General features: G+C 50.3%; 1 protein-coding gene across 1 annotated transcript; it reads left to right on the forward strand.

Moving 5' to 3' along the window:
- The first annotated feature begins 1,681 nt into the window (after window positions 1-1,681).
- PHB1 (prohibitin 1) lies at window positions 1,682-12,411 on the forward strand. Its single transcript, XM_022558067.3, has 7 exons — window positions 1,682-1,701; window positions 2,905-3,033; window positions 4,708-4,869; window positions 7,240-7,382; window positions 7,525-7,641; window positions 9,837-9,932; window positions 11,282-12,411. Exons 2-7 carry the CDS (start codon window positions 2,946-2,948, stop codon window positions 11,492-11,494), a joined length of 819 nt encoding a protein of 272 aa, XP_022413775.1. The 5' UTR covers window positions 1,682-1,701; window positions 2,905-2,945; the 3' UTR covers window positions 11,495-12,411.
- Window positions 12,412-14,561: the final 2,150 nt, after the last annotated feature.

Raw genomic sequence — 14,561 nt, forward strand, 5'->3', positions numbered from 1 at the left:
ATTTGCTGATAAAATAACCTGCTGTTTTATTGTTTTAGATCAAAAAAACCAAATGGAGCAAATTGTTAGCAATAGATGAATTTGAGTAAACATGTGTTCCCTGTACTATCCTTGCAACTTCTCCAAATAAGACTTAAAAAAAAAAAGAAATGTCACCTTGCACCAGCCAGAATGACCATCATCAAAAAATCTACAAACAATAAATGCTGGAGAGGGTGTGGAGAAAAGGGAACCCTCATACACTGTTGGTGGGAATGTAAATTGATTCAGCCACTACGAAAAACAGTATGGAGGTTCCTTAAAAAACTAAAAATAGAACTACCATATGACCCAGCAATCCCACTACTGGGCATATACCCTGAGAAAACCATAATTCAAAAAAACACATGCACCCCAATGTTCATAGCGGCACTATTTACAATAGGCAGAACATGGAAGAAACCTAAATGTCCATCAGCAGAGGAATGTATAAAGAATATGTGGTACATATATACAATAGGATATTACTCAGCCATAAAAAGGAATGAAATTGTAGAGACGTGGATGGACCTAGAGAGTGTCATACAGAGTGAAGTCAGAAAGAGAAAAGCAAATATCATATAACAACGCGTATATGTGGAATCTAGAAAAACGGTATAGATGATCTTATTTGCAAAGCAGAGACACAGAGTAGAGAACAAATGTATGGATACCAAGGGGGAAAGGGGTTGGGTGGGAGGAATCGGGAGACTGGGATTGACACATATACATTATTGATACTATGTATGAAATAGACAACTAATGGGAACATACTGTATACCACAGGGAACTCTACCTAATGCACTGTGGTAACCTAAATGGGAAGGAAGTCCAAAAGGGACGGGATATCTGTATGTGTATGGCTGATTCATTTTGTTGTGCAGTGGAGGCTAACACACCATTGTAAGGCAGCCATACTCCAATAAAAATTAATTTAAAATAAATGAATAAAATTCAGTAGAAAATTAACCACCATTTTTAGACAAAAAAAAAAAAAAAAGGTGTCCACAGGACCCAGACTCAGCCCAACCCCTTTTTTAATTGGTGCATGAACCTGAATGACTCCCTTCCTCTCTCTGGGTCTCACTTTCTAGTCCAGGTGGTCTCTAAGGTTCTCTCTGGTCTGGCAATCAAGGTCCCACAACTCAGGTCGCTTCTAGATAGGTCTTTGGAAAGAAGCCAGCCCTTCAATCTCTCAGCCCACCAGTTACTTCACCACGACTTTCTGCAGCGTGCTCACCCGCCCTCTTTCATCAGCCCTAAACTTGCCCTTGCACTTCTCTGCCACCAGCCAGCAGGCCCAGCCTCTCCTTCCGAGGGCTTTAGCGCCCACCTTCTCGCAGGCTCCAAATCTGTTCAGGACAGGCACGTGCATTTATCCCTCAAGAAACTACAGCACCCAAAAGGCTTTGCGGCAACCTCTGGGCCTTTAGTACCACCAAAGAGAAAGGTTTTTCAGTGCGGGCCAGCCGCTGCATGGCTTTTTGGAAATTGTAGTTCTTCTGCGAAGAGCCCGGGAGCTAGGGTAAGGCTGCAAGCCACCCTTCCCAGAATGCACAGCGCTCGTCCCTACCAATCGGAGGCACGGATCTTGGAAGGAAGGCGGGGAAGAGGGGGGAGCTGCCCGGCGCACGCGCAATATGTTTGTCTGGGGAATTCATGTGGAGGTCAGAGTGGGAGCAGGTGAGAATGGAGAGGAGTCGCTGCGGGCCGCGTCCGGGCGTCTCCGCAGTCCCCCTCTGCACTCCCATTAACCCCAGGTTTGGGCGGGCGGGGTCCAGCGTGGGTCCACCTCGTGTCGGAGGGGAAAGGGGGTGAGCACGGGAGGAGCCAGGGCTTGCGTAGAGTGGGGTAGGTGTGTATGGGGCCAGAGTGAGGAATAATCTAGAAGCTCTTAGGAATGGAAAAGCTGAGGGGTCGGGACTGGGCATCCTGGTCTCAGGAAAGATTTAAGTGCACGGGGAGAGATGAAGGTAGAGACGTTGAGGTCTGGGGAGGAGGTAGGGAGGCTGAAGTGGACGACGGCAGTGGGGCGGAGCGAGACAAAGTTAAGTGCTGGAGCAGATTCTAGTGAGGTCAGCCGTGCTCGCGCCCACCCCGCCTCAGCCCCCCTACCCCCACCCGTTCCAGGGCTCTCCCTCGGGGTGCAGCTGTTTAGGGCCTTTCTGGCCCGATTGGTTCTCGTGATATGTTGACCCCAGAACGTCATGTAGCGCCTGCTTCTATAATAACAGGTCATTCTTAACGCCTGATGTTGAGAAGCCGCGTGGTGAGGAGTTAAGATGTGCCTTCTAGGATTAGACCTCTAGGTTCTAATCCTGGTAGCCCTCCTCATAGCTGCGTGATCTTAGGCTCCTGGTGTAACTTAACACTTCTGTGTGCCTCAGTTTCCTCATCTGTAGTTATCTACTTCATACGGGTTGGTGTGAGGATTAAATATGGAAATTGCTGTTAGAAGACTACCTAGTATAAAGGTCAGCTATTATTGTTATTTTGTTCTTGGAATCACATTCTTTTCTGAACCAGAATTGCACAGAACCAGCCACGCAGCCTCTCTCCTGGGGCCTGACTGTCCAGGAAATGGGAGGGTGTTTGGTGTGGGGCTAAGTTCTCTATGGGTATCAAGCCCATGCCTCCTTCCCATTTTGAACCGAGGACCCCAGACCCTTTCTCTTAAGTAGTAGAGAAAGAAGAAAGAAGCGCAGAGGAATTGAGTATACACTTATACAAGCTGCAGTGTTATTTATGAAATGTCCTTCAGTCGATAATTTAGAGCTCTCAGGAGTGGGGGAAGAAATGGCCAACTCGACAGGTACATGTGATGCCTCAGAGAGGGCTTTACTCTGAGGATTCTGGGATTGAATTGTTTTGTTTTTACCCACTTAGGTAAAAGTGGCCCTAAGTGAGCAGGCCCAGCAGAAGGAGACATGGCTGCCAAAGTGTTTGAGTCCATTGGCAAGTTTGGCCTGGCCTTAGCCGTTGCAGGAGGCGTGGTGAACTCTGCCTTGTATAATGGTGAGGCACTGAGGGGTGGTGGGTCACTGCCCTTTGCCAGAGGACTTCCATTGGTCTTCATAGCCTGTGTGACACTCCTGTTGGCAGCCGCTGTCCGTGAATGTGTTTGTGACCAAGAGGGCTCACCTACTGCCGTCCTGCACCACATGGTTGCATTGTCATCAGGGCCTCTGTCCTTGTAGCCATAGGTTCTCTCAGAGCCTTTATTCACCAAGAGCCTCCCAGCCCAGTTGGACGTTTCCACCTGCTCCTGTGAATTTAAAGAGCTGCTGCAGCAGAGTGCCAGGATTTCGCTGGCCAGCTGAAATGGAGAGCTCGTTGGTTCTCTTCTGCCTGTGGGTGGAATAACTCAGCAAGGGTTTTAGCCCTTTGGTGACCTTGTCCTGAGTAGGAGCTTTGCTCTGGTGTGGTCGAGTCTTTCCAGAGAAAATATCTTTGAGATGCACTGCCCAGCTTTTTAACAGTGTGCTGGGTGTTGAAGCTGGCGTTTCCACTTTTCTTTGTGACCTTAGGCAAGTCACTTTCCCCTCCGCAGGCCTCAGCTTTCTCATTGGTCAAGCCACAGGATCGAACTGCTTTATGTCTAAGACCCCCTCCACCTCTGATATTCTCTAGCTTTCACTGTTGGAAAGTAGCAGTAGATCGACCCACCTCATGTGTGACCCTGACAAGAGGAGGATTACTTTCAGAGTGAAGGTGTTTGGGCCAACTGTAATGTCCAAAAAGGCAGAGACAGAAAGCAGCTGGTCAGGAAAGCCTGCTCTTGGGCTGCCCTGGTGGCACAGTGGTTAAGAATCTGCCTGCCAATGCAGGAGTCACGGGTTCGATCCCTGGCCCAGGAAGATCCCACATGCTGTGGAGCAACTAAGCCCATGTGCCACAACTACTGAGCCTGCGCTCTAGAGCCCGTGAACCACAATTACTGAGCCCGTGTGCCACAACTAATGAAGCCCGCGCGCCTAGAGCCTGTGCTCCACAACAAGAGAAGCCCGTGCACCACAACGAAGAGTAGCCCCCGCTCACCACAACTAGAGAAAGCCCGCGCACGGCGAAGACCCAACGCAGCCAAAAATAAAATAAATTTATTTAAAAAGAAAGAAAGAAAAGCCTGCTCTCTTTCTATGGTGCAGCTTTATACTCTGATCTTTTTGGCCACCCCTGCATAGCTAAACAGTAGTCACCATTACTAATTTCTTTCTGAATCAGCAAGACAGCTCTATAACCCCTTCAAACCTTAGAGAAACCAATCTATTGGAAAGAAAAAGTGGGGCCTTCCAAATTTTAGGATCGCCATAGGGAGGATGCTGCTTCCGGAAACGCTGAGTTAAATTGGAACCAGGATGGACTGTGGTAACAGTGAAGACTGGTGAGTTTTAGAAAGAAGTTTTGGGAGGTGGTTAATCAGAAAATCAGCAGTCAGTTGTTTCAAGGAGAAAGGATGCTGAGGAATAGATCCTATTACCGAAGTCCTTGGGAGGACATGTGGGATGGGAAATGATTGCTTAGTTTTATAGCTGTTTAGAGGCCTCTAGAGACCAGAAGTGTAGGAAGAAAGAGCAGGAGAGGGGAGACTTAATAAATGAATGGAAGGCACCAGGGATCTTTCAAAACCATGATCCTTTTGGTTAAAGGGTGAGGGGATTTTTCTGACCCATCATTATTCTTCATTCCTAGTGGATGCTGGGCACAGAGCTGTCATCTTTGACCGGTTCCGTGGAGTGCAGGACATTGTCGTAGGGGAAGGGACTCACTTCCTCATCCCTTGGGTACAGAAACCAATTATCTTTGACTGCCGCTCTCGACCACGTAACGTGCCAGTAATCACTGGTAGCAAAGGTGAGTCTTGTCTGTGGGTCAGGTAAAGTAGAGAGTGTGGAAGGGCTGCTGTGGGATCCCGAATGGGTTGAACTTCTCGTAGTACGAATTCCTGGCATATTTTCCGTGAAGAGTTTTATGTGGCTACAGAGAAAGAAAGATACAGGCGTACCTCAGAGATGTTGTGAGTTCGGTTCCAGACCACCGCAACAAAGCACATATTGTGATGAAGCGAGTCACACGAATATTTTGGTTTCCCAGTGCATAGAGTTCACCCCATACTGTAGCCTGTTATGGGTGCAATAGCTTTATCTCTAAAGAAACAATATATATACAATACCTTAATTAAAAAATACCTTATGGCTAAAAAATGCCAACCATCATCAGATCACCATAACAAATATAATAATATCGGGAAAGTTTGAAATATCGCAAGAATTACCAAAATGTGACAGAGACGTGAAGTGAGCAGGTGCTGTTGGAAAAATGGTGCCGATAGACTTGTTTGACACAGGGTTGCCCCAAACCTTCAATTTGTAAAAAATGCAGTGTCTGTGAAGCTCAAGAAAGTGAGGTATGCCTATATACTTAAAATACGCACACAGTTGTACAAATTTAGAGAAATGAACAAAGATATATTTCAAGAGTTACATAGCAATCCAATTTTAAAGAAATCTAAGTGTGCCTTTGCTCCCTCGGTTGACCCTTCCCATCAGTTCTTGTTTCCCAGGGTGACTGTAAATGGATCTCCAGCTGTTCTGTTTGCCTTCACAGCTGACTTACCCTTTGCCTTGCTTTCCAAGGCCTCTGTTTCCAGCAGTGCTGCCCTCACATTGTTCTCTCACAGGCCAAGGCCCACATCCCTGAGAGCAATCTGGTCTGACACGCCACTGGCTTCCCAGTTGGAGCCTAAAATGAATGGCTGTCATGGTTCTCCCCGCATCGTGCACATAGAGGTGCACAGGCAGTAGACGGAACGGCAGGTGCTGTCTTGGCCGTGACGTTTCTGTGCAGCAGGAGGAGAGGGTTGTATGGGTGTTGCTGTTCCTCAGCAGATGTTTGCTTTCTGTCATAGTGGCAGGCTTTGTGCTGGGTCAGAGGGTGGGGTAGTTCCAAGTTGACTAAAGCGGGAGCCTTTAGGAGCTTGGCCTGGCTAGGGAGATAGGCATGTGGATAGGCATTAGAGTGGGGCGCGGGGACCACAGCACGGAGGGGAGGCCGAGAAGAGAGCTCCTGTGAGGAATGTGCGTCTGCACTGGCACTTAGAATGAGAAGTGCGTCGGGCAGAGGAGGGGAAAGGGTACAATCGTGTTGACTGATCTGTCCTGTCGCTCCTGGCCAGAGAGAGGAGGAGCCTCCTGTAAAGGGTCTGGCCTGCCTGCTACATCAGAGGAAATCAGCAGTGGGGTGGGGTTAATCAAGAAACATCATATTTTAACTTAAAGGCCTAGTTCTGAACTTTCCTCCTTTTTGGGATTTCTTTCTCTACTGTTTTGCAGTTGTTCTGAGGATACATTATACACCTACACCTATCTTCAAAACTTGATAGGAACTTGCAGAGATCAGGGACGGTGTATAACCATTTCCCACTCTGGTGCCTGGTTCAGAACTCATGTCATGGGCGTTTGGTCCATGTGGTTGATGACTGCAAGCAGGCCGTGACAGTGCCTTAGCTCCAAGTAGGACTGCATTGTCAGGGGAAGTTGTAATTCCCTCCCTGGGTCCTTTGACTAGGCCAAGTAATGAGAAACGGCCTCTAGATGAGTCTGATAACCCCTTACATCTGTTGCGCATTTGACAGAGTGCCTTTATATCTGTTTCCTCCTTCGGTTTCTCCCAACATGCCTGGGAGGCAGATGAAATCGTCCCCATTCTTACATGTGAGGAAATAAGCTGAGATAGGCTAAGGCTTAGTGATCCCGCATAATTAGTAAACAGCAGAGTTGAGGCTGCAGCCAGGCCTTAGACTGCTAGTCTGCTGGACCCACGGTCACCTCTCTGAGGCACACTCCTACCTTGGGCCACATTCACTGGGCCTTGGAGAGGACTTACCCTAGAATTCTTGGCATTGGCCTATCTGTTTTCTTAAAATATTCAGTGTTCCAGGCATATCCATGGCAACTGTTAGATGTACAATCTGAATTTACTTATATCAGAGGGCATTCAGGACACACTGAAAAGCTGTCATCACCAGAATCCTTGGAGAAGTTTTTAACGCTGGTGCTGTGCTGGGTTCTCTACCAAGGAGACCACGCACAGGTGCGCCTCACCCTCTAGGATCTGATAATCGGCAACTTTACTTATAAATTATAGCAAATTTGGGGTAGGAGAGGTCATAGAAGGCCACTTTGGTTTTTACTTTTAACTCCAGCACTTCTCCCCTACCCTAAGATTTACAGAATGTCAACATCACCTTGCGCATCCTCTTCCGGCCGGTTGCTAGCCAGCTCCCCCGCATCTTCACCAGCATCGGAGAGGACTACGACGAGCGCGTGCTGCCATCCATCACCACCGAGATCCTCAAGTCCGTGGTGGTGAGTGAACAGGGCCTCAGCCTCGAGCCTCGAGCCCAGCCCCCAGGAGATCGCTAGGTGGCAGGAAGAGCTTGGCGGTGACTGGTTGGGACTCTGCTTCCTCATTATCCTGACCGGCTCCTCTGCCCTCCCTTGGAACCAGGCTCGCTTTGATGCTGGAGAACTGATCACCCAGAGAGAGCTGGTCTCCAGACAGGTGAGCGATGACCTCACGGAGCGAGCAGCAACCTTTGGGCTCATCCTGGATGACGTATCCTTGGTAAGGGTCTTGGGGTGCCTGCAGGGGAGGATGCCTGGTTCCATATCTGGGTAGACACTGTGAGGTCCTGCCTTCCACTTTCCTCAATGAAGTCTTGAAAACATGGAACCTTCTTGGTGGCATGTGGCAGTCTCCTCGGGTTTGTTTTCAGAAGAAGGTTCTTTTACCTCCCCTGTGCCACAGACATTTTTCTGTTAACTTTTGGCCCTGACCACTAGATTTTTCACCTTCCCCAAACTGAATGTTCCCCCGAGCTCCCCAGGAAGTGATGTCCTGCTAACCCTGTTGGACACAGGCAGAAATTGCTGGGTAGAGACTAGAGAACAGCTGGAATAGTCTTTCTCCCTAGCACAGACCTCCCAGCCTGACCCCGAGGAATTTCCTAACACCTGGGGTCTAAAGCGCGGTCAAGTGAGCTCTGGGACCTCCCCATGAAAGGTGATAGAGTGTAAATGAATGGTTCTGTTTCCCAAAGCCTGGTATGGGAGGCAGGGGGCATCTCTGAGGCATAAGCTATCCTCTTGAGACTGTGTGGTCTGTGTATTTATATGACACTGAATGCCGCAATGCAGACAGAAAGCAATACAGGCAGGATAGCATTTCAGATCGAGGAGGGTGAGGGGAAGGGGTCGTGTTTCTGATTCTCTGGGGAAAATCATTTGGAGTGATTTGTTCGGGTAGTGAGGTAGAGTGTTTCCCATTCCGTTCTCCTGTGCGTCGCTGGGGAAAGGCACAGCTTACCCCTCAGCATCTGTGCAGCTGTTTAAACAGTAACACTCTACATACCCTGCGCTCACCCCAGGGCACTGCTCCACTTGCCGCAACTGCCTTCCAGCCGTGGAAGGGCTCGTGGGCTCCCTCTACTGGCAAGACGCCAGGCTGCAGCCATTTGGCTCCTTGGACCAGAGTGGTTCCTCAGGCTCTCCCACTTAGTGTTGAACACTGTGGCCATGAGCGAGGACACACTAAGTAAAAGCCTGAGGGGAAGCTAGGCATTTTGCTAGACTTTGACCACATACTCCATTCTGGGGAAATGGGGTTGACCACAAGAAACCATATCTAAGAGGTGTGAGAAGAAAATTAGGTTTCATGGGGAATTTGCTGCCCTCAGCTGGCCCTTTTAGAAAGAAATTTTATTCCTTAATTACGCATTTCTTTTTCATTGCTCAGGATTGTGTTTTCTTTCCCAAACTTTGAACAAGAGTCCAGAAATGGAGCAGGCGAGCTAGAACAGCTGCAGTTTAAGAGTTAGGAGTGTTAAAAATTCTGGAAGACATTGGACTGGGATTTACTCTTCAGGAGAAGTTTTGAGCCGCTTATTTTCCTTTTTTAAAGCAGAGGTTGGGAGGGTAGTGGAGGAAATGAAACAAGTAGAATTTGGTAGCAAAACCAATGCTGTTATCCCCTTTATTCTTCCCTTTTAATAAAAAATATAGATAAATTAGACTAGGCATTAGTAGTGCTGAGATCTGTTTCCGTTGTTTGCACTGTCATTACAGATACATCACTTCAGCGAAGTCTCGGTCACTCGTGTTGTTAGGGAAGACCGATGCATAATCAGAATTTTAAACCTTCACCCGAAGCAATACCTTTACCTGCCTTCTCTTTCTTTTAAACCCTTTATCAGAAGCACTCACATAGGGAAAACCATGGTTTGCAAAATCATGATTTGGAAATCGTCTCTCTAGTCCTCTTCCTGTTTTGTGGTGGAGATGCTGTGAGAAAGCAGTGGACTGGTTAAGTCATAAGCAGAGAGCATCACACTCTTGAATCCCCGAGAACCAGCTGCATCCCTCACTCTCAGGGGCTCAGTTTTCCATCTGGCTTCTCTGGGGGCTTCAAGCAGGCCATCAAAGGACCTTGGAAGAGCACTAGTCAGTGGTGGGGGTCCTGGAACCCACAGGTCTCCTCCCCTAGGGAGGTGGTCAATCGAGTAGATACCTTCTGGTGCCCGTGGGCTGTGTTCTACCTGAGGGTGCCAGAATGAGGTACAGGAGCACTTTGGGCAGCCGAGGATTCTGGGGTGTGAACTCAGTTTGGGCACGGATGTGGAGGTGGAAGGGCATTCTGACCTCACATTGTCTCCAGCTGCTAGAGCCATTCGTGGCCTCTTCCTCCAGCGGCCGTGCGGGTCCTGCAGCAGCGCTGTCGAAGCCATTACTCTGCCTCATCTCGTGCTCACTCTCTCCCCGTAGACACATCTGACCTTTGGGAAGGAGTTCACAGAAGCGGTGGAAGCCAAACAGGTGGCTCAGCAGGAAGCAGAGAGGGCCAGATTTGTGGTGGAAAAGGTGAGCACTCAACCAGATGGCAGGAGCCTCTCTCCCCTTTCTCCTTTGCTCAGCCTCCCTGTTTGCTGGGTGGCCTGGAAATTCATCACCTGTCATCTCTTCCGGGATCATCGGAAGGGGATTGAAGGGACTGCACTCCTGCACTTGGTTCCAGAGTCTTCGGGGTCTAGTCAGGGATATGTGAAGTTATGTTCTTAAATCACTGAAGGGTAATTTTTTTTCCACGTCCCTATGATCAAAAACAGTCTCCCACAAATAAAAATGTTTCTTCTGGAATATTTTCAGCTTCACTGAGAGGTCATTTTTAACTGTGGTTACATAGTGAAAGCTGACAGCAAAAGGGATCAAACGTTGCACCAGGTGCACTGTCATCACTGGATTTTTTTCAAGCACTAAATCCATCCAGATGCGTCGGAGTGTGCTGGGACGCAGTATGGTTGCGTAGGGCCTGGTCTTTTGGTCTTTGCAAAGGTGTATTTATTTCATATATTCCCTTCTCCCCACCACTAATTCTCTTGGATTTTTATTCCTAATCCAGGACACCTTAGTCCTTAGAATCAGGCAAAAGAGAGGTATATGGGTAGACATTTAACTTTAGAGAATATAAACTCCATGTGGATGGAGCCTTATTTTTTCTTTTTCCACTTTTTTCTGCCTCTTTCCAGCACCTAGAACATGTCCCAAACCATGCCTGGGATAGATTCTAGGTATCAATAAATATTTGTTGAGTGGACAGCCCCAGAACCTCAGTTGAACAGCTGTCTGTTCATCTCAGACAGGCTTCACACTGTGTTCTCCTCCCGTGCTTCTGAAGGTCATGCATTGCAGATAGACGCCCTCCTGTTGGTAAGGGCGGGGGAAGCCAGGAGGCCTCGTTCTGCATGCCTGAGTTCCTGGTCGGGAACTAGTTTAGCCCAAGAGCGACTTCAGGGAGCATCCCGTGCCTGCCGCTCCTGCTTAGCTGCACTGGTTTTGATGAAAGTCGCTTTGACTTGGGGCTGGAGGGAAAGATGAGGATTAATTCCATCTTTCTTTCTCTCCTGCTTTCCTTGGCCTGGAGTCCTCCTGCCTTGGAGTACGTGGCTGGACTGGGTTGCTATTAATATTATTGAGCACTTTTAAATAAGACAGCTATTTATATAGCCAACAGAAATGTGTCCCTACAGTGGCAAGACAGGAGAGAGGAGGATTGGGTGGACAGTGCTTGTTGACCCTGTCTGGAGGGGGAGGTAAAGTCCCAGGGTTCCTTCGGGACCCGGTGAGGATGCCTAACGTGGTCCTTTTGAGGCCGTAGCCGCCATCCAGCACCCCAAGATGTGATCTTGGTCTCTCTGCTTCCACCCCCGTAGGCTGAGCAGCAGAAGAAGGCAGCCATCATCTCTGCGGAGGGCGACTCCAAGGCAGCAGAGCTGATCGCCAACTCGCTCACCACTGCGGGCGACGGCCTGATCGAGCTGCGCAAGCTGGAGGCGGCGGAGGACATCGCGTACCAGCTGTCGCGCTCCCGGAACATCACCTACCTGCCCACTGGGCAGTCGGTGCTCCTCCAGCTGCCCCAGTGAGACCCGCACCTCCTGGGGCCATCTGGACCACAGCCCCCATGATGCTCACCACCACCTTCCTTCTCCCGCCCCAGAAATCACTGTGAAACTTTATGATTGGCTTAAAGTGAAGGAAATAAAAGTAAAATCACTTCGGATCTCTAATTACTTGATCAGGTGAAGCTCTTTCACTCTTCTCATTTCCATCCCCTTTTTTTATCCGCCTCCCTACCCAGAGTTGCCAAGTGCCTACACAGACCAGCTTGGCTCCCGTCTTTGGGGCCTGCTGGCGCTCCAGCCTAGGCACTGGCAGTGGGCAGAAGACAGGCAGGACCATGTGTGTGATGAGCTGGGAGTCAGTGGGCGGCCTGAGTAGACTGGTAGCCTCCAACCTATCTTTTATTCATGATTTGAGGAAGACGGCATGCGCAGCTGAACAACAACGAACACCGGCCTCGGTTTTTTCCAGTGGTTCCTTCACATACCCAGCTGGGGAGGGTCAGAGAGGAAGCGATCTGTCTCTTACCATAGGCCGATTCTCTTTAGCTGCGGGGCCAGCGGAAGCACGGATTGAAGAATCTGCCCCTGTGAAGGTGGGTGGGCTGATTTGCTGCCCTACCCCCACCCCAGAGTCCTAAAGCTGGAATGGACTTGGATAATGAGAAAGCAGGCCTGGACCAAGATGTGAGTCCTCTGGCCTCCCTCTCCGCCTCCCACCTTGGTGTCTCAAATACCCGGCGGATTTCCAGCTTGAAGGATTGCATCCGGCCGGGGCTACATGGGCCTGCCAGAGACGTGTGCATCCTGAGTTCCTGGCTTCCCTTGTTCAGAGACTGCCCTTTCTAGAGGGCTCTGTGCCTGTGCCTTGAAGGAAACAACCAAGGGAAGAAAACAAATGTGTGTAAACTGCTATCAATAAATGACACCCAGACCTTCCAGCTCAGTCTTATGGGTTTTTGTGGGGGGCGGGGGGGAACCGTGGGATCAGAACAGAGCATTCTAGCAGTTTTTGTGTGCACGTTTGTATCGCCAGCTAGGACAGAACCTCCAGCAGGGCAGAAAATGCTTTGGTTTCAGAAAACACTTTGTGCCGTGTTCCAGATCCATCCCAGCCTGAAATGAATCAGTGTCAAGTGAGGTTTGTTGTTACGTGGGTTCTTAGGAAGTGAGGGGTGGTGGAGGTTCATTAACTTCCCCCGTGGCTTTTGGGGCCAACTGGAAAGTTGTAGGCCCACCCCCTAAATGAGGGGTTGACAAAATGCACGTGTGCCAAGCCCTCGGCGCACTCCGGTTAGACTTTTACATACGTGAGGTGGCTCCGGGGGCCCTGCCTGTTGCGGGCTTGTATTGCTTATTCCGCTTTGCTTTGATGAAGAAAGGCCTTGGCCTTTGAAGGGGGGCCAGGTTTATGCACTTTGAGTGGTGGGGAGGGAAAGCGGACCTACAATTGAGAAATGGGCTGTGCCGGTCACCCATCTCAGTCCTTCTAGGAATAAAATGGAAATGACGTGCAGTGAGCACTCATACTGACTGCTTCAACCTCTGCTCTCAGTTTAATCCCCAGCTCACCACCTGGCCAAGGAGAATGGTCTCTTTTTTTTTTTTTTTTTTTTAATGGGGTACGCGGGCCTCTCACCGCTGTGGCCTCTCCTGTTGCAGAGCACAGGCTCCGGACGCGCAGGCTCAGTGGCCATGGCTCACGGGCCCAGCCACTCCGCCACATGTGGGATCTTCCCGGACCGGGGCACGAACCCGTGTCCCCTGCATCGGCAGGCGGACTCTCAACCACTGCGCCACCAGGGAAGCCCAGAATGGTCTCTTAAGAGGACTCTGCAGGCTGGTCTCTGACCTGGATTCTGCATTTCCTCTCCCAGAGTGATAGGGCCAGCTGTCAGCTGGGAAATGGGACGGGTGCCCAGATTTCGGGTGGGCTGGGGACTGAGTTCTCCCGGCACCGCGCTCCCCTCCCAGGCCCTCTCCCCAGGGATCTCGTCCTTTCCCACCTGTTCTGTTTGCTGCTGGGCGAGCCTCATCCAGCCCATCTCCTCACCACCTCCCTGGCATCAGTTATCTCAGGTTAGCTTTTCCCACTTGTGCCTTGTGCTGTAAGGGCAGTGAAACCTGCGAGCGGTGAGGTGCCTGGACTCACAAAACGCGTGAAAGACCGGAGCAGAAAGAGCATGACTGCTAAATAGATTCCAGACCGGCTTCCACTCAGCGGCCTTCCTCCTTTCCTCTGTTTATTGCTCTGGACGCCCTTGGGGGGCGGGGCAAGGGGCTCCTCTCTTCCCCAGGCCCTTACTAAAAGAGCAGTTTGTTTCTTGCATATGGCAGGAGATTGGGTTTCCCACCCAGGTGTGTGAGGGGAGCCGTCCCCAGCTTCTGGGTTCCTTCTGCCTCCAGGTCAGCCCCTCGGTGTCAGGCCAGCCAGTTCCTGCTGGTTTTGCCTGTAGCCTCCCTGCCACAGACAGTGCCAGTGGCAGACCAGGGGCCTCATTCTGCCTTGACTTCCGCCAAGTAATTCTTTTCACAAATGTTCAAGGGCTGTTAACTGGCTGCTTAGCCCCGGAGTACCCCCCCCCCCCCCATGGCCTCTGGGTTTCTCTAGAAACTGCCACAATTAGCTTTTATCAGCTCCGGATCCTCTGGGCCCTGGATCAAAAGCCGTGTCCTGTCCTGGCCAGGGAGGGGGCCAAGCAGGGAGTGTCTCTCCTTTGGTCAGACTGAATAGTTCCCTTGTTCAGGCCCCGAGGGTCCCGGACTAGGAAGGCAATGGGCCCTGGATGGAGGGCGGGGGCGGGGTGGGACCCTCGAAGTCTCACCATTTTTCCTTACTGCTGCATTTTACACAAGTTCTGCCGGTGTGGACTGAAGGGGGAGGAGCTGTGTCATCCCCACGTGGGTCGATTTGAAAGACAGGGAAAGACAATGGAATGTTGTCAAAGTCTGACGTAGCGGCTGCTGATCTAATCACCTGGTGGCCCAGCACTCAGCAGGGCCAGAGCAGCTAGGCCTCCCCTCAGCCTTTGCCCTCTGCCAAGACTGTGGGCAAAGTAGCCCACCTTGACTGAAAATAACCTGGGTGAGA

This window comes from Delphinapterus leucas, chromosome 19, assembly GCF_059928025.1.
Source record: "Delphinapterus leucas isolate spDelLeu-1000000601 "Yukka" chromosome 19, BTC_Dleu_Yukka2, whole genome shotgun sequence".
NCBI classification, from domain to species: Eukaryota; Metazoa; Chordata; class Mammalia; order Artiodactyla; family Monodontidae; genus Delphinapterus; species Delphinapterus leucas.